The 19,838-nt window shown below is 56.5% G+C and overlaps 1 protein-coding gene across 1 annotated transcript; it reads right to left on the reverse strand.

The window, feature by feature from the left end:
• Nucleotides 1-852: 852 nt before the first annotated feature.
• On the reverse strand, nt 853-11,323 carry AKAP17A (A-kinase anchoring protein 17A). Its single transcript, XM_026478203.4, has 5 exons — nt 11,197-11,323; nt 7,852-8,629; nt 7,238-7,386; nt 3,984-4,224; nt 853-2,762 (listed from the first exon to the last, which is right to left on the reverse strand). Exons 2-5 carry the CDS (start codon nt 8,611-8,613, stop codon nt 1,815-1,817), a joined length of 2,100 nt encoding a protein of 699 aa, XP_026333988.1. The 5' UTR covers nt 8,614-8,629; nt 11,197-11,323; the 3' UTR covers nt 853-1,814.
• Between the last annotated feature and the right edge of the window lie 8,515 nt (nt 11,324-19,838).

Raw genomic sequence — 19,838 nt, forward strand, 5'->3', positions numbered from 1 at the left:
TGGAAATGACCCAGTCTGTGCTTTTCTCTCCAGTCAGCTCTTCCAGGCTGACACTTCCCCAGCCACACTGACTCCCTGACCCTTGAACACACCATGTTTGTTCCCATTGTACAGACCTCTGCCCGGACAACATGTCATGGAAACCCACCTTCCTGAGCTCAGGTAGAGACCTCCTCTTGGGCCCAGAGACCTCCCCCTGACCTCAAAGGCTTCCCAACACCTGGTCCTAGGATGTTCCGAGCGATTAACAGGGCAAACGTTCAACGCTGGGCTACAGGGACCATGACAGGATTACTGGGAAGCGTTTTCAATCCCTGGGCGTCTGAGCCCACCTGCTCCCTTGCCTCCGCAGGTGACAGACAAGACAAAAGCCATGCCAGAGAAAGAAAGATGCGAGTCAGCTGTGTCTATCTTGGTTTGTGACAGAGAGGTGAGCTGGGGCTAGGCACGTGGCCAGCCACCCATATGCTGACGAGTTCTGCGTGCTAATTAAACACAGACGGAGGGACTGTTGGAGTCTGGAGTCCCAGCAGCAGTGCTGACTCCTACCTGTTCCAACTCTAGGTGAGAAAAGAACCACTTTTACTTTCATTCATTTTTAAAACGGGCTCTTTCGCTTTCAAAAGACTGCTTTGGTGAATCTGCTCAACTTGTGCTCCGCAAACAAACCGAACGCTCCTTAGGACCCAGGATTCTCCTCCACGGAGTTATTTTACAGTAACAACTGCACTGTGAAATCCATCGTTGCCTATCAGAGGTTCTAAATCCATTTCAAATCTGCTCAACGAGGCTCAGTTCAGTAACACAGCCCAAAGAGCTTAAACAAACAAAGAGAAATAGGGAAAATATTAGTTCATTGGAAAAAGATTTTATTTCACAAAAAGATGCAAACTGGAATAAACACCATCTTTCCTAACGCAAACATTACAGCTATTTTTAAGTATTTCTTGAGCTTCAGTTGGAGAAGCAAATGATTATAAAATTTAACAAGTTTTTAGCCTTAAATCTGTTTGAAACGTTCCAAGTAAAAATAATTTAGCAAAACAGCTTCTTAAAAAAACCACACACGCTAACCTTGACTAGAAACCAAAGCTTTTAACCAACTTTTTTTTTTTTTTTTTTTAATGCGTAATCACCAGTTTGTAACGCGAATGTTTCTGAAGTGAGAGAGCATCAGACCATGCCGGAGGACCCCCCACGCACCGACACCTTAAAAGGACAGCACGTCTGAGTTTTGATCTTAAGGACGTGCACTGTGTCCACACGTGACGGAACGTGCCACAACCCCTGGGTTCCACTGGCATCCCGCCAACCACGCTTCCCAATCATCAGTTAAAATTACAAAAGAAAAAGGAAAAAAACACCACCAGGGCAAGGCTGCTTCATATTTTGGGGGCCCTGCGGGACCATGGCTGTCCATATTTGACGATTTGTGCCCAAGGACGTGCAACATGCCTCCCATGAAGTCCGCACGCGTGGGGGTCTCCCTGAACGGGACAGAAATGCTGCACTACAGGTACACGGTGGCTATGCACTTAGCACTGCCGGCCAGTGCGTTTTTCCTGATTTAGAGAGAATTGGTGACATTAAAGCTATCGGATCAACAGTTTTCAGGGAAAACTAAAGCTAGCGATTGAAGACTACGTGTTCGAACAGAAGGGCCGCCAGATGTTCATGAAGGCAGACATGTAATGCGTGGCCCTCCTGCACGGTGTCTCCTTGGCTGTGTTCTGCGGAGGCTGGGCAGAAGAGGAGCCAGGAAGCTCCACGGGTCCTGGTCTTCGCTGGACGGCCGCGTGGGGGAACGCCCTGCATTACCTGTTCCAGGTGCTGCGGTGCCGGCTGGGGGACCCTGAGCGCGACCGGTCTCGGTCACTGCGGCGATGGCGGCTGCGCTTCCTGCCCGAGCCGCCCCTGCGGTCTCGGCTCCTCTCCCTCCGGCTGGACCGCTCTCTGCTGTGGGACCTCCGGGACCGGCTGTGGTCAGGGCTCGCGCTCCGCTGCTGAGGGCTGTCGTCCTGGCGTGAGTGCTTCTTGTGCTGCCGCCGCTCCTTCTGCGGCTGCCTCCCGTCCTCCCGGCTACTAGCCCGCCGCGGCCGGCTCCTTTCCCGCTTGTGTCTGTCGTCCTCCCCCCGAGCCCCGCTGGCCCGGCCTCGGCTCCCGCTGGGCTCGCGGTTGCACTTGTCTTGCTCAGAACGGATGTCCTTTTTGGGCGTGTTCTGGTCACAGGCGGCGGGCAAGCCCTTGGGCTGCTGGTTGTTGTCGGGAATGCAGGAGAGGACGCCGGGGCACCTCTTCTCCGGGGAGCTGTCCCCTGCTGCCGCGAGGCGAGAATTCAGGCCTTCCTTGCACTGGGCCTCCTCGGCGACGCTCCCGTTCACATTTTTCGACGTGGTGTCGGTCTCCAGACAGGGCGGGGTCTCCTTCGGGGTGCTGGGGGGCGGCGGGCCCACAAGGGGATGCAGGGAGGCCGCGCCGACGCAGCTGGCCGACACGGTCTGCAGGATATCCAGCACGGGCTGCAGCAGGTCTGCGTGGGAGACCCCGAGCTCATCCTGCGTGTGGGGGTCGTCGGCCTTCTTGCTCAGCAGGATGCTCAGCAGGCGCTCCCGCAGCTCCCTCTCCTTGCGCTGCAGCCCCAGGGCCCGCTCCTTCTCCTCCTCCACGCGCCGCAGCTCGGCCTCCTGCAGCCGCCGCCGCTCCTCCAGCTGCTGCAGCCGCAGCGTCTCCTCCTTCTGCTCCTGCTCCTGCAGCTTCACTGCCTGCAGCACAAAGGGGAAGGCGCGCACATGTACCCCGACAACCCCCCGCACGCTCCAAGGTGGCGCTGGGTCTGTAGGTGCCCTGAGGCCCGGGGGTACCGGGTGGACGCTCTGGCCAGAGTGCGGCCCGCCCGTCCCTACCACGCCCGGGCCGCATGCGTCCGAGCGAGAAGGAAACCCCGTGGCAAAGCTACACGGCACAGCCCCGGGGTGGGCATTTCGGGAGGGGCCTGGCCCCTCCGAGGCGCACACGGGGCCTGCTGTGAGGTCACAAGCGGTCACCAGCAACGGGGAGCTGAGATTACGAGGCGGACGTACGCTGCTGTGGCCGCCACGGGACGTGCGGGGCCTAGCCTGGGTTAGCGTCTTCAATATTCACCATGAAACAAGAGCTGAGCTGCCACGTCTCAGCGCGCCTGCCAGTCTCCTTCCCGGGGACTTATCACAACTGTAATTAGACAACAGGTTATGGGGTCGCCCCGCGCCTCACTCCGCGGGGGCACACGGCCTGCCCAAGCACAAGGAGCGCCGGGCGAGGTCCCCGCGTGTCCCCGGCCCCCGGCTCGCAGGAGTTACCGGTCGGGCCTCCGGAAGGAGCGGGTCGGAGGAACGAGGAGGCTCTCAGCACTGAGGCGCTCATCCATACGGCACCGGCTGAGACCTGTCAGTTCCATGGCTGCGGAGGAGGGACGTGGCCCAACCAGGCTCCGTAGTGTGCCCTGAGCTCCCCAAGGACACCGCAGGGCCGCTCTCTATCACCAGGCTCAGCCCTCACCCTCCCGCCGCCCCTGGCCACTGGCTTGCGGGGTTGGAGCAAAGCCCACCGTCCCGACGGCCCTGGGCAGAGCATCTGCAGTGGGAGGACAGCCACGAGGGCCAGGGAACCCTCAGAGAGCTCAGCCACTCCCTTGCTCTGGGGGTAATGGTGACCCTCCGCCCCAGCTCCCTGAAGGCTCTCAGGACCAACCCTGGGAGGTGTGAACGCACGTTCCGCTAACTCAAAGTTCTAGGAGCTCTGCGAGACGAGCACGCATTCTAGGATCCGGAACGAGGCAGGAAGGGCAAGAACTACAAGCCGACGGCCTCACCGTCGGTACTAACGCTGTCACTCGTGGCTGCAAGCAGCTGCGGGAAGGGGGCGGTGACGCCGGCCCCACGTGTCAGAGACGCACCAGCGGCTCCCGGGCCCCGGACAAGAGCCCCCGCGCCCGCGCGCCGTACCTTGGCTCTGCTGAGCAGCTCGGCGATCAGCCGGATGGACTGCAGGTTGCGCTGGGCCAGCAGCAGCTTGCGCTCCTCCAGCCTGATCTTCTCCTGCAGCTTCTTCTGCTCCTCCGCCTGCAGCTTCTCCAGCTTCTTCTGGTTCCGGCGGAACTCGCGGTCCCTCTGTTTCTGCTCCCTCTTGCGCAGCTTCTCCTCTCGTTTCCTCTCTCTCTCCAGCTCTTCCAGCTCCTTCTGTTTCCTGCGCAGAACACACGAAGGGCTCCGTGAAGCAGAGGCACTGCGCCGCGGGTGAGCGCTCAGGACGCGGCCAAGTGGTAGTTCTAAGGCAGTGGGGACAGGACAGGTGTTGGAGCTCGTTCACGAGACCGGTCATGTGAACTCCTTGTCCCCCAAGTCGGTGTCCGCTGAAGGCGAGGAGCCGGAGGAGTGGACGTGGACACGGAGGGAGGACTTCCAGAACCTTCCCAGGGAGGCTCTCGCCAACGACCCTGAAGCCAGCAGGAACAGAACAGGGGGATGTGATGGACACGGCAAGTCTGGGCTTGAACGACACACACCAGAAGCTGCAGAGGCCAGCAGGGGCCTGGGGGAGCTCCTGGCACAGCGCCAGCCGGGACCACCAACAGGACCTCCAACAGGACCTCCAGCCGGACCCCCGACGCACAGCACTCCTGCCGCACAAGGAAGGAGGCACGCAAGCCGACGGGAGCAAAACCCGTCCCGGGGGAAAGTGCAGAGGGCAGACAGGAGCGTCACGACACGCTCCAGCACCCGCAGGCCTGCCAGCACATCAGACACCGCGGGCCCGGGCAGCAGAGTCTCTGCACACGGCCGTCCGCTCAGAAAAGAACAACTCAGTGTCCAGGCGATGCTGATGCGTGCTCCCAGTGGGCACAAGGCCCCCATCACTAGGGCTCCGCAAACGGGCCGTGGGGCACCACTAGAAGGAACAGAATACACATGTGCACAGCCACGTGGAAGGTTCTGGAAGCATTCTGCTAAGGGAAAGAGTCAATGCAGAGAACCGCGTACCCTGTGATCCCTTTTGTGTGAAATTCTAGAAAAGGCAAAGCCACAGTGACAGAAAACCGAGGACAGCGTGCACTGAGGTCTGTTTCCCTGGACCGGGGATCCCTGAGCGCATGCACCCGCGTGCGGAAATCCTGTCACGTCGGCAGAAAAAAACCACCTGGAGACGGCAAGTCTTCTTTAAAACAAACCCACAGCAAGCCCAGGAGAGACACAGACTCCCGCAGGGAAAGTCTGCAAGAACTGCAGGGTGCGTTTCCACAGAACCCGCGCCGCACTTTGGCTTCAAAATTACTCGGATAACCGACAGACGCGGTAAAATACTGAAAGCCGCGCAGAGCAGGACGAGACGGGGTGAGACCTCCGAGCCCAGGTAGGGAGTCAGCAGGCTGCAGAACAACAACCCGGCCAGGGTGACGCTAGAGCCGCAGAGACCTTGCACCCAACATAACGGAGGAAGACGCAAACCCCCTCGCGGCCCAGCAGGGAGGCAGGCCAAGCACAGGCACCAGGGGCTCCCACTAGCAAAGGCGAAAAGTTCCATGGCCTCAGCAGGCACGGAGGGTCATGTGCGGGAAGGCCCCACCAGCTACAAGGACGCAGGTCCAAGCAGCCTCAGGGGGCCCCCCCTGCAGGCAGGCGCAGCTCTGAGCAGAGGCGGAGCTGGAGCCCCAGGGCTTGTCACGTGCCACAGCAGGACAGCCACCAGCCATGCTCCACCCCTCGGAGAATCTGAACCAGCCAAATGAACACGCACCAGTGACCGAGGACAGGCACTGAGGCTCCCTGGGGCCGGCCCGCACACTCAGGCTGAGAAAGGGCCACAGTGGGTGGTAGCGGGCTCCGCCGGGCCAGCCTTACCCCCTCCCCTCCCAGGCCTGGCCCCTGACTAGCACTCCGTGACCACAGCAGAGGCAACGCCCGCTGTCCAGGAACCGTCTGTGCTCATCACGCCTCCAGCCCAGACAGACAGTGGGGCCTGTCCTCAAAGACCAAGTGCCTGCTTGATCCGAGTGTAAAGGTCCAGGACACCCGCCTCTAGTGAGACCACCAGGGCCTCCTGAGAAGCTGTGGGGAGGGGCCCATGGGAGCCTCGGGGCCCACGGGCATGTGGGTCGCAGTCAGTGCTCACTAGGACAAGGGCTGGGCTGCTGTGCACGCTGCACCACGTCTGACCGAGCCGCCCGCCTCGGCCTTTCCCGCTCTGGCCCAGGAGGATGCGGCCACAGGGACCGGTCACTCAGTGTAAACTCCACTCTACCTGCCCTAAAGGCAGCATCCACAGCTCGGCTCTGCAGCCAGAAGCACCACGTGCCCCAGGCGTCTCCCTCACGCCGGGGCTCCCACGGCTGCTTGGGGATCCCCAACTCCAGCCATGCCCCCACTTGTGGGCCGTCACATCCTGCACGGGCCAGCAAACCACCCCTCCTTGGGGAACAAAGTGGCACTAGGCCAGGAATAACACACGTGGTGTGGACCCACGGCCCCACAACTGGACTGTGGAGCAAAACCCAAGTCCAGAGTCACGTCTGCCTCTGCGTCAGAGCGGAAGGAGCACCCAGCAGCAGGGGCGGAGAGGGGGGTCCACTCAACGCACAGAGACACCGTGAGCCCGGTGACGGGCAATCTGGCCACGTCAGACACAGCCAGCCCGGACACCCGGCGACGCACAGAACAGAAACCACCCGTGAAACACACAAGTGCAGCACAGGTGATGGAATGTGGAGAATTTCCCCAAAACGTAGGTGACAACGTTGGTCAGGTTCTTTTTATAGCACAATAAGCAGAAGATGGACGGGGGCAAGAACCGTGTCCTGGCGCGGCCCCTGACGTCTGAACGACCTGAAAGGTAATGAGCCTGTAAATAGAAACGGTTTCTACCAGAACGCGGCCGGTTTCATCGGGCGTCCATACAGTTCGCTAACGGAGCCTCGGACTCAGTGCACAAGGGCCAGGAAATGGGACGGTCTGCACGGAAGGCGCGGTCCAGGCCCCCCGGGGGCACATGCACGCACACTCAGACGCACACACGCGCACACACTCGGACGCACACACGCACAGACACACGTGCACACACTCGGACGCACATGTGCCGACACAAGGGAACAGACGCACACGGGTATGCATGCACACACACGCAGAGCCAGCACACTCAGACGCACGTGCACACAGAGACACACACACCCCCAGGCCGTGCGCAGGCCCCGTGTCTGCACACATACCGTTCCTCCGCTCGCTGCCTCTCCTCGGCCTCCTTCTCTCGGCGCTTCTGCTCTTCCCTCTGCTGTTCCAGCTCCTGAAGCTTCTGCCTCTCGAGCTGCCGTTTCTTAATGGAGGCGTCGCTCAGGTGTTTGGTGGAGTCGAAGGAAACCTTCGGGGGGAAAACAGCGCAGAGCACAGTGACCCACGAGCACACCCAACACCTGACGTGGCAGCCGCAATGGGGCTGTGCTGCCCCACTGCACAAACGCGTGCATTCCAGAAAACCGCACGCGCGCATGTCCGACCAGGACGCGGGGCCCGGATCCCGCGGCCACATCTGAACGCTCACAGACACTCAGTGGCTCAACGCTGAGCTCTCCTGACGATCCAGCTGGGGAGCGCCCACAGACAGACGCGACTGGCCTGCACCACTTGTTTGCAAAGAGGAACGTCACCCTTTTACGAGACACTGTGTCCCCTCCCACTACCAGGGCCATATCGTCCCCCTGGACCGATGCCACCAGGCCGGCCGCCACGGGGCCTGCCAGCCGTCTCGGGTCCACCAAACCAGCTGCGGGGGGCCCTGCCCCCAACTCTGAAACGGGCCAGAGTGGGCGGCCGGGCAGGGGCTCACCTTGATGTTGCAGGCCACGGCCTTGCCGTCCTCACCCTTGTACATGAGCTTCATCCCGCGCAGGGCGCTCATGGCCTGGATGAAGCCCACGTACTCGCGGTACTGCACGTACGCCTCGAAGTTCAAGTGTCCCCCGAAACTGAACGTGTGGAAGTTGCGGCCGGTCATCTCCTCCCGGTAGGGGTCCAGCATGGGGATGTCCACGTTGCGGATCTCCCCGAACTTCTCAAACACCTTGACCAGAACCTCCTCGCTGGGCTTCTCGGAGCCCGACTCCTTGAGGGCGAACCACTTGCAGGGCAGCCCCTCCAGGTGGATGGTGTCCGGCCGCTCCCCCGGGAGCGTCTCGTTCATGTCCTTGGCGTCGCGGAAGAAGGAGTCCCAGTCGTGGCGGGTGGGGAAATCGATCTTGAACTCGGCGGCGCGCACCTTGAGGATGTCGGAGAAGCCGCTGAGCTTGATGGTCTTGCCGTCCAGGCAGGCCAGGAAGGACTTGACCAGGCTCTTGTTCTCCACCTCGCCCTCGAAGCGGATGAAGTCCATGGTGCTCTTGGAGATACGCAGCGTGGAGAACTGGTGGTTGTGCACCATGCCCTTCAACCGCTCCATCACCTCCCAGTTGGAGATGGACTTCCCGGGCTGCTTCAGCTGCGGGAGCGCCACGCTGATGGTCATCTTCGTGATGGGCTTCAGGTACAGGCCGTACGGGGGGCAGAGCTCCACCGCCTCAGACGTGTCGTGCACTATGGTAGCCGCTGCCATAGCCGGGTCCTTGGGCCTGGAACACAAACATGGACGGTCAGGGTGGGTGCCGCACAGCAGCGTCCGCGTGCGGCAGGCCCGAACCGCAGCCCCGCAGAGGAGAAACAAGTGTGCCCCTCTGCCATGCCGTTGCAACGGTCTCTAGCTCGTTGAACCCCACCATCTCCTGAAGTCAGGTTTTGTGGCGGGTTTTTTTGGATCAAAGAGAAAAGAAACCGGGCTGATGAAAACTTTTACGAGGAGCCTTGTGCCCGTGTCTGTGGGCGCGGAGCCGCACCCAATGCCCCGCAGCAGGGCTCCCAGGGCCGCAGAGCGAGCACCGCCGGCACCTCCCACTCCCATGCAGGGAGGAGAGGCCCAGCTCCCCGGGAGGCTGCCGGCTAGAAGCCTCTGGACAGGAAGGAGCTCAGCTCCAGACGCAGGGAGGGTTTGTAGAGCAGGCGGCCCTAAGGAAACAGGAAGGAAGTTTCTGGCCAAAACGTCAGCTTGAACAACTCCACTGCACGCTCATGTGCCCTCTACGTCCGCGATAAAGTTAAAAAAAAAAAAAAAGGAGAAGGGCCCTTGCGAAGTTGGGGCTCCCCGTGTGCACCTGTCCTCCTCCGCCTTTTCTAAAGCAAGACTCTCCTACTGGTCTGACGAGTGTGCACTTCTGGAAAGCCGAGCTCCAGTGCAGGAACCCAAACAATACAGTGGCTGCCTCCCCCGCCCACCCACCCACTGCTGGGAGGCTTCCCGTCAGCCCCGGAGGCTGGGCCTGGGGCGACGCCCCCACACAAGGGGCTGGTGCAGGGCAGAAAAGTCCCGCGGCCCAGTCTAGGGGGTGAGGGGGGCCCCCCAGACAGGGCGCTGGTGCAGGACAGAAGAACCACCTGGCTCAGTCTAGGGACTGCGGGGGTGCCCCCAGACAGGGAGGGGGCTGTGCAGGGAAGAAAAGGCACCTGGCCTGGTCTGGGGGGCTGAGGGGAGCCCCCTCAGACAGGGAGCTGGTGCAGGACAGAAAAGCCCCCCGGCCCGGTCTAGGGGGTTGAGAGGCTCTGGCTGAGACCCAAGACCTCCCCCCAGGATGCCGAGGGCCACACAGGAGCCTGAGCCAGACTCGGGGCAATGACCCCCGGTCGCATGGCTACCCGTCTCCCCAGCATGGCTCCCATGCCCTTAGCTACCCCAAGTACCCCAGGCCACCCTGTGACAACCCCGCGGCCCCTATGACTTCCATCCCCTCCAGCTGCCCCGGCCCCAGGCTCTGGCCTCCAGGCTCCCTACACTGCTCACTGCCGTCCATAACTACCCTGGTACCCCCAGGCTCCCCAAGCCCCTGGGACAACCCCATTCCCCCACCCCTTCACCCTAGCCTCTATGACACCGAAACAGCCCCCAGGACCCACATGGGGTCTTCCCAGCAGCCCCTGATCCCTCTGCCCTGGAAGACCCCTCCTCCCACCCCCAGTATCCCTACTGTCCCCAGCCCCCCAGGTAACTCCAGCCCTTGCAGACTCCATGCCCCTCCCCTTCCAGCTCAGGACCCTCCCAGACCCCAGCCCACGGGAGGCCCCAGCCTCCCAGGCCCCCATCCAGGGCCACTGGTCCCAGAGACCCCACAGGTGGCAACCCCCCAGAGCCCCCATCACCTCCACCCCTACCAGACCCCAACTCCCCTCCACCCCCAATCACAGGTCACTGGTCCCAGAGACCCTGCAAGTGGCAACCCCCCAGCGCCCCCAACACCTCCGGCCCTACCAGACCCCAGTTTCCCCCCACCCCCAATCCCAGGTCACTGGTCCCAGAGACCGTGCAGGTGGCAACCCCCCAGCGCCCCCACCCACCCAGGCCACGGCCCTCACAGACCCCAGCATCGCCCTCTCGGCCCCAGCCTCCCAGCCCCCCACCCCGGGTCACTGGTCCCAGTGACCCTGCAGACGTCAGCCCCCCAGAGCTCCCGCATCCCCCGCCCTTGCAGGCCCCCACCCCGGGCCGCAGCCTTCACAGACCCCCGCTCCTGGTAGACCCCGGCTCCCCGGAGCCGACCGCCCTCCCGCCACCCTCATAGATCGCAACCCCCCCAGTTCCCCCTCCAGCCCCCAGCCCCCAGCCTGCCAGTCCCTCCATCACGGGCCGTGGACCCCGGAGACCCCGCAGGCGCCAGCCCCCCAGAGGCCCCGGCACCCCCGGCTCTACCAGACCCCAGCCCCCTCCCCCAATCCCCGGCCCTCACAGACCTCGACAACCCCCTCCCCGCCCCCAGCCTCCCACCCCGTATCCCGGGTCACGGGTCCCAGAGTCTCCCAGAGGCGCAGACCCCGGTCCCCCGGAGTCCCCGGAACTCCCGGAGCCCCTGGCCTCGCAGACCCCGGCTCCCAGGGCCCTGCAAACCCCGGCTCTCACAGCCCCCGACCCCTGGAGCTCCCGGTCCCCCAGAGAGCCCGGCCCTTAGAGACCCCGACCCCCGGAGCTCCCGGTCCCCCAGAAAGCCCGGCCCTTAGAGACCCCGGCCCCCCGGAACTCCCGGTCCCCCACAGCCCCTGGCCCCCCGGAGCCTCCAACCCCGTTCGCGGAAAAAGGTGGTCGCGGGGTGTCGCTCACCGGCGCGGGGCTCCGCCTGCGCCCCCGGCTACCGCCGCCCAGGCCCGAGCTCACCGCCGTCCCCCGACGACCCCGGCAGCCGCGGCCTCCCCGCCCGGCGCCGCCACCGTCCGCCGGAGGCGCTCCCGACGCCACCCGCCGTCGCCGCCGCCCGCCCCTGTGACGCATTTCCGCTTCCGGCGCTCGTGTCCGCGGAAGCGGCCGCGCGGCGGCTCCCTGTTTCGTCTGCCGGTTCTGGCCCCGCCCCCAGGCGGGACTTCCGGAAGGCCTCCGAGTGGGGGGCGGGGCGAGCCGGCCCGGGCTTCTTACTGCGCGTGCGCGAGTCCGCCCCGCCCCCAGGCGCCACCTGTGCCTGCGTCCAAGCGGAGGCTTCACCTGGGGCCCCCCGGGGGCGCTTGTCTGCCTTAAGCCAAGCAGGTGCGGAGCCTGCGCTTACGTCTCAATGACTATTATGATCACACATCACGTATAACAGCCATCTGGTTGACCTATAAATCACTAATTTACTACTAGTTCGTTTTACTTACTATGTCTATCGATTGTGGAATATCCTTAAGTATACTATATAGTTTCGTAAAAATATGTAACGACATAAATACGCCACAACTTCACACTTCAACAACTTTCCGTCTCTATTTTGATATAGTTAATTTTAAAATACCTTACATTTAAGGAACCACATAAAATCCATTTTACACGTAATACGTAATAATAGTTTTTAAGTAATAATACACCTGCATATAATTACATGATTATAAATTAGCAAGTTACGATTTATTAAGCTCCCATGTGATGGCAGACGCTGTATAAGGCTTGTGTTTTTGATGCCCCAAATAGGTCCTAAGTCTGGGGGCGCCTGGGGGGCTCAGTCGGTTAAGTCCCAGAGTCTAGATTTCGGCTGGGGTCATGATCTCCTGGTTATAGGATGGAGCTCCCTCCTCTCCACCGCCCCCCCCCCCCCCCGCCCCCGTCAGGCTCCAGGCTCAGCAGGGAGTCTGCTTGTCCCTCTCCATCTTCCCTCTCCATCTGCACCTCCCCACGCCTCACGCATTCTTGCTCTCTCTCTCTCTCAAATACATAAATAAAATCTTAAGAAAAAAAAAATGTATGTCACAAGTCTGCAAAGTGAAAGTCCAGGGGAGGGGAACAAGTGCACAGATCCTGTGTTGTTCGACACAAGGTGCCAAAGCAGTAGCTTCAGTAGGCACAGGAGTGGGCAAGGGGACCCTGCCGTCACGTGGGGCTCCTGGGTATCTGGGTGTCTGCTGCGTGTGAGTCATGTTGTCCTGTTAATAAACTGCCATTAAAGCAAATATGGTCATTATCTCCCCGACAAGGAGGAAACAGAGGGTCTGGGGCCCCCCCGGGAATGGGACCACTCTTGGAATCCAGGCAGGCTTCTCGGTGGGACGTGTATCTTTGCTGTCTTTATTGAACTTCTCCTTCTTCTTGGAAACGGAGAGGTGTTTGGGGTTCTCGTTAAAGCCGTGTCCCCAAGGCTGCTTGCAAGGCAATGGCGTGTGTCCCTAAGGAACTGTTAAATTTGGAAACTGTGTTTCCACTCTGCTCGCTGAAGCATTTGCAAAGCAAATTAAGAAATGAGTTACTCTTTCAGAATCTACACACCTAAGAGGTGGTCATAATAATTTCAAAAACGTTCAAGGAAAATCCTTTTATTTTTTTCAAGATTTTATTTATTTTCTTGACAGAAAGAGAGAGACAGCCAGCGAGAGAGAGAACACAAGCAGGGGGAGTGGGAGAGGAAGAAGCAGGCTCCCAGTGGAGCAAGGAGTCCCGATGCGGGGCTCCATCCCAGGACCCTGGGATCACGCCCTGAGCCAAAGGCAGACGCTTAGCAACTGAGCCACCCAGGCGCCCCAAGAAAAATCCTTTTATATGTTTGAGCAACATATTCCTCTTCTGGATGCATCTCAGAAATAGAAAAACAAAGTCCGTAATGTCTGCAGCCCTAATCTGGTGTCCTAGTATGGCCTGGGCATAGCTCTGTAAATCACTCTCCCTGAGTGTGAATGAAGGCTGGGAGGATGATGGGATTCGCTCCCAGGGCTCTATGGCAAAGGTGAAGGAATTCTGCAGTTGAAATCAACTCCGGGAGCGCCTGGGTAGCTCAGTGTTAAGCGTCTGCCTTCGGCTTAGGGCGTGATCCCGGCGTTCTGGGATCGAGCCCCACATCAGGCTCTTCTGCTGGAAGCCTGCTTCTTCCTTTCCCACTCCCCCTGCTTGTGTTCCCTCTCTTGCTGGCTGTCTCTGTCAAATGAATAAATAAAATCTTTAAAAAAAAATAAAGTCCGTAATCAGGTCATTCAAGGTAATCAAAAGGAAAATTCATCCTGAGTGGGCCTGGCCTAATCAGGGGTAGAAGTCAGAATTAAGAAGAGCACAAGGTTTGAGGCACCAGAGACACAACCTGGTTGCCTGGAAAGAGAAGCAAACTGCCTTGTGGAGAAGATCGTTTGGCAGGAATTCGTGGGTGGCCCCCTAGGAGGTGCAGATGTCGCTGCTTCAACCACAGAAAACTGAATTCTGCGAATAACCAGTTAGCTTCTAAGACAGCGCCGAGTCTCAAAGGATACCCCCCCCCCTTCCTGCTGGCCGACACCTTGCTTTCAGTCTGGTGAGTCCCTGAGTAGAGACCCGGTTAGCTCATGCCTGGACTCCAGACTTAACAGAAACTGTGAGATGTTTTAACATGTGTCTATTGCACATTTATCACATATGGTACGTGTGTGGAGGGGGAGGACTTGAATTACAAAAATGTATCCTCTCTAGTTCTGGAGACCAGAGGCCTGAAATCAAGGTGTTAGCAGGGTTGGTTCCTTGGAAAGCTCTAAGGACCAGTCTGTTCCAAGCCTCTCTCCCAGCTCCTGGTGGTTGCCTGAAATCTTTGTTGTCCCCTGCTTGTCACCACACAAACACCTTCCCTCCGTGTGTATCTCTCTCTGTGTCTCCACTTGTCATAAGGACACAAGGCATGTTGGGTTAGAGCTCACCATAGCCCACCGTGACCTCATCTTCATTTAACTGAGCAGGGCTGACACACAGAGGGACCCAGTCCCTTGCTAGATGTAGGCATTCAAGGAGGCACCACAAGAACTGAGACCAGCCAACTGGTCTAAATGCAGAACCAATCCAATTCTGGCTTCCCTCTAGATTACACACTTCCCTCCAGCTTAAACACCTCTCCCCCTGTATTGATACCTTTCACTTTGACCCAGGTTCAGAGATTCCATTAAACTGTTCCTGCAAGAAAAGCGCTTGAGGATGTAAATGTGTTGATCTATATATGTGTCTATCTATCTATCTCCACCCATCTATCCATCTATCCAACCACTTATGTATTCATCCATTTATTCACCTACTCATCCTTTTGTCGGTCCATCCATTCGTCCATGCATCTGCCCATCCATCCATGCATCCATCCATGTGTATATCCGTTCATCCACCTACCTACCTACTCAATCCCTCCATGCACTCTGCACCCACCCACCATGCACCAGTCCACCCATCTATCCACCCATTAACTCATCTATCCACTCCTCCACCATCCACCCACTCACCCACTTCTCCATCCTCCCATCAAACAAATTAGACATCCCTCTACCTCATAAATTCATGCCTTTAAAGCTTTTATTCAAAACAACTCCTTTCCACCAGGTGGCGCATTCGCCACCCTAATGAACACTGGAGAGAGCGCTGCGTGTTAATCCTCTGGTTTGGTCCCAGGGCAAGGTCTTGAGAGGGTCACTTAGTTAATCCCTCATCCATCCTCAGCAAAGACACGTCCAGTGGTTTCCCATGAACGTTACCCTATTTACAAAATCCACCCAATGCAACTCATTTTCTTCTTAGAAAGTTCCCCATGTGTCCCAGAACTTTTAACTCAAGGGTCCAACTCGTTCTAAAGCAAAGACAAAAAGAAAAGGGTATTCTGTTGTCTTTAGAGTAGCCACACCATGAGTTGGAGGCAGTGCTGGAACTTCTCTCTCTCCTTTGCAGGTGTTGGGTACGTTAATGTCCCTGATGTTCGAAAGGAAATTCAACTAGGTCTAGTAATTACCATTTTTAATGTGCCCACATTCTCTTCGATGCAGGGATTCCACTGCTGGTAGCTCATCCCACAGAATTATTCCCCACAGATATACAAAGGACTATGTACAAATTATATTGCCCATATGTATGTACACATACATATACTTACGTGTGTGTGCAGCTCATACACACATTACCTGTATAATATATTAAACATATATATTTCCTGCAGGAATACAAGCAAGGTACCTGTGCAATGAATGCTTCTGTCAGTATTAATTATGAGAACAAGAGGCAGCCCAGTGCATGCATACAGGGTGCTGAGTAAGCCACACAATGCACTCCTATGCTGAGTCAGGCATTGATGTACTCACTCAACGGGATTCAACATTACGTGAAGATGACGTGTGGCAGACATGTTACATGCTCCCATTGTTGTGATGGTATGGTATTCAGCGGTAACTTCGGAGTGTGGAAGCAGCACTCTGGGATGGGGGAACTGTGGCACTAGAAAGGATGGAGAAAGGGGGATGAAGAGGGATAAAGGACTTGGAAGAAAATCAAACATGTCCAGCTGAATTGCAGGGGTCAGGGGTAAGAAGGGTAAGAATGACCCTGAGGTCCCCATCTCTGGCCACTGGGTGAGGTAGATGATATAAACTCCATGGGAAAATCAATTAGGAGAAGGCTCAGTTTGGGGCAGGATGGAGGCAGGTAGGTCCAGTTGGGACGATGTTGGTTGGGAGATCCCTGCAGCCCTGATGGAGCTGTCCAGTAAGTTCCAGAGATCTGAGTGAGTCCAGAAGGAGGAAAAACCATGACATTGGAGCTGCAACCCTGGGACACAAGGAAAAGATACTGTAAACAATCCGTCCATCCATCCAACCATCCATTCATCCATCCGTCCATCCTTCCTTCCTTCCTTCCTTCCATCTACCAATTCATTCATCCATCCATCAATTCATCCATCCATCCTTCCATCTACCAATTCACCCATCCATCCATCCATCTTTTCTTCCTTCCATCTACCAATTCATCTGTCTATCATTCCATCCATCCATCCACCAGCCGATCCATCCATCCATCCATCCATCCATCCATCCATCCATCCATCCACCAATTCACCCATCCACCCAGCGGTTCAATTATCAATCCATCCATCAATTCATCTAACCACCAATTCAATTACCCATCTATCCATCCATCCACCAATTCGTGCATCCACTCATTCATCCATTCATCCTTCCACCCACCCACCCATCCAACTATGCCAGTGTCAATGTGTGACAAGATGCATGGAATATTGCAAACCAAGGAAGCTCACCTGAGCCTTAGCATCCAGTTTTTATTGATACTTGATGACATACTTTCTTTGCGGCTAACCTTTAGTCTCCACCTCCTTCTGGAGGCTCACGATAATATCTTTAGTCTTCACCCCTGCTTGGAGGTTGGAACTAATACGGCATGTCCCAAAGCCCTCATCATAAACCACTTCACTAAATGGTCAAGTGACCAAAGCCCCCAGGCAAACAAAGACAAGACAGGACATGTCATGGCCTGGATATCACCTCCTAGGAGCCAGGGGCAAAGACCAGGCCTCCTTTTATGTCAGGTTGAGTCTTTACCACACAAAAACAAAAGTGCAGAAGTGCTATAATTTATGGTAAGTGGTTTGAAAGTAGATGTGAAGGGGTGATATAAAGCATGGTCAGGGCATGGGCGGCTCCCCTCAGGAGATCATGGCGGAAGCCCTGAGGGCGGATGTGCGGGGCTTATTGAAGGAAGTTGAGGGGATCCTGGCTTCTTGGTACAGAGTGGTCTCCCCTACGTCTAGCCAGGTATTGGGAGTGGGGAGTGGTCAAATGTTCTTGTGGGACTTTCCATGAGAGAGATCATACCAATCTCCCGTGGGCTCCCAAGCAGAATGGAACTATTGTGGGCCTAGGGGCAAAGCTGAACCCCACAACCAGCTCTCAGCATCCAGGTGGAGTCTGTGGTTGTGTCTTGCTGGGTTAAGATCAATTTAATCTCCTACATTCTCTCTCCTTCATGGCCTGCCCAGATCATACAGAGAAGCATGGTATTTCCAGCAACTGAATGTTTGTTCACAGAGTATCCCCCTCTGTTCATTCCAAGACTGACTCCATACTTTCTGTGTGGTTTGTTCCTGCTTTAGAGACATGGGTTTAGTGTCTCCATGCCCTGGGTTTATAAACGTGGGTTCAAACATGGGTTTAGTGCCATCTCTGTGATTTCTCAACAAGAAGAACAGAAAATCAGATATCGTAGAGATCAGATCAAAGGGCGGGCTCAGAACAAGAAATAAAGATGCAAAACCGAGAGACAGAAGTGTCCCTCCCTTGGAAAGAAATGACGTCCTTGTACTTCTCACCTGGGCTTCCCTTTTCTCTTTAGGGTAATTGGGGTATGATTCAGAATACCATGTAAGATGCCGGACTATGAAGAACAAAACCAGGAAGGAGCATGGCCTTCAGGGAAAACTGTGCAGGGATGAGCCATCTGGAAAGTTCAAGTGACAAATGAGAGTTGGGGGAGGCCCCAGGTAGCGGCCCCATTATGAGGCCTCAAACAAGTAAGGCCTGCCAGAGAGACCCATAGACAGGGGCCAGTCTTGAGACATCACTGAGAATTCCCATGACCAGTTCACTCAACTAGGATCTAATGTGAGAGCACTAGCAAACTTGGTCCTCTCTATCCACTCTACCATCCATTAATCTACCCATCCATCCAACCATCCACCCACCCACCCATCCATCTACTCATCCATCCATTCATTCATCCATCCAACCATCCATCCATCCATCCATCCTGCATGCATGCATGCATGCATGCATAAATACATCTGTCTTTCCATCCATCCATCTGTCCATCCATCCAACCACTCATCCATCCATCCATCCATCCATCCATAAATATATTTATCTTTCTATCCGTCAACCATCCATCCATCCATCCATCCATCCATCCATCCATGCATAAATACATCTATCTTTCCATCCATCCATCCATCCACTCATCCATCCATCCATCCATAAATATATCTCTCTATCCATCCATCCATCCATCCATCCATCCATCCATGCATAAATACATCTATCTTTCCATCCATCCATCCATCCATCCATCCATGCATCCATCCACTCATCCATCCATCCATCCATAAATATATCTATCTTTCTGTCCATCCATCCATCCATCCATCCACCCATCCATGCATGCATAAATACATCTATCTTTCCACCCACCCATCCATTCATCCGTCTGTCCATCCATCCGTCCTTCCAGCCACCTACCTATTCTTTTTATATTTCTACCCTCTTGACTTTAACAGAAGCATGCTCACCACGAATATTCTTAAAACCTGCTTCTCATCATGGATGTTTGCATCTTTGTTTGTTGGTTTTACATAGTGCCTGACAAGATCATCGTTACGTTGGTCACTATGTTTGGGGCACATGTTTATATCACCTCCTCCAAGGAGACACAATCAGCACACACAGAAAAAGTCTTGTGTTTGTTTTCCACAGCAGCCGGGTTGCTATCCCATGTTCGTCACTGAGGCTTGCAGGACCCCGGGTGCCCCACATTTAAGGTGGGGCTTCCGTGAGACTTCCGCTCCCCAGCATGAGGAGGGAAGGTGGGGCTGGTTCATTTCCTGCCTTCTTCTGGTTGCATTTCGTCTTGTCACTCACCAGGCATTGTGTGGACACCATGAGAAGACTCACATGCAGAATTCCAGGGACGTGTAGAGCTGGAAGGGGTGTTGGCCACCATGTCCCACCTCCCTCCTTCTATCCAGAGGGGCCCAGCAGCCACTGTGGCCAGGACTGCATGCCCAGGTCCCTCCATAACCTGGCCAGTCTCACTGCATGACCCTCCTGTCCTGGGCAGCCGGAGAAACAGAAGCTAATCTTATTGCTTTTCCCCTTGTGTACGGATGGCCAATGAAGGGTAAGGTTGACATACACAAAGGGACAATGGCAGATCAGCTGGTCAGCAAAGCCAGACACGAGCATGATCTTTCCACTGGAACACTGGTCCACGGAAGCGTGGTACTCTCTGAGGCTCTGACGTTCAGTCATTTTTCCTAATGGTTACCTATCAGCCTCAGTGCCAAACAGACAACAACCACAGGTCTTCCCACTCCTCGTGAAGGCAGCAGAAATAATTCCGCGACCTGTCCCATTGCCATGGTGCATTTTATGAAAACATGCACCACCTGCGTGACCTTGCAATGATACTTGGCCTGTTCACCATTTGGGGGGAACCCTTTTGCATATTGGGGAATATGAAAAAAGGTATATTAGCAGTACAAACAAAAGCCCTCCTCCCGTGACCCTTGTCATTCTCATCTCCCTGGAGGAGACCCCATCCCCATAAAGCAGTCCCTCCCTGGTCCCCTCCCGAGCACCTGGAAGTCATGAACTCAGTGTTTATGGAATTGCCCATTCTGGATATTTCACATAAATAGAATCAACTAGAATTTGCCCAAATCTGGACTTCATACAAACAGAATGACACACTGTGCACCCTTTCACGTGTCTGGCTTCTCTCACGAGCATCGTCTGTTC

Source organism: Ursus arctos, chromosome Y, assembly GCF_023065955.2.
Source record: "Ursus arctos isolate Adak ecotype North America chromosome Y, UrsArc2.0, whole genome shotgun sequence".
In the NCBI taxonomy this organism is placed as follows: Eukaryota; Metazoa; Chordata; class Mammalia; order Carnivora; family Ursidae; genus Ursus; species Ursus arctos.

Bases quoted from the DNA above. Each gene is read 5' to 3' on its own strand.
- AKAP17A (XM_026478203.4), bottom strand. From the start codon at position 8,613: ATGGCAGCGGCTACCATAGTGCACGACACGTCTGAGGCGGTGGAGCTC. The intron at 4,225-7,237 runs GTATGTGTGCAG...TGTTCTGCGCAG, and splicing joins AGGCAGCGAGCGGAGGAACG to GAAACAGAAGGAGCTGGAAG. The intron at 2,763-3,983 runs GTACGGCGCGCG...TTTGTGCTGCAG, and splicing joins AGCTGCTCAGCAGAGCCAAG to GCAGTGAAGCTGCAGGAGCA.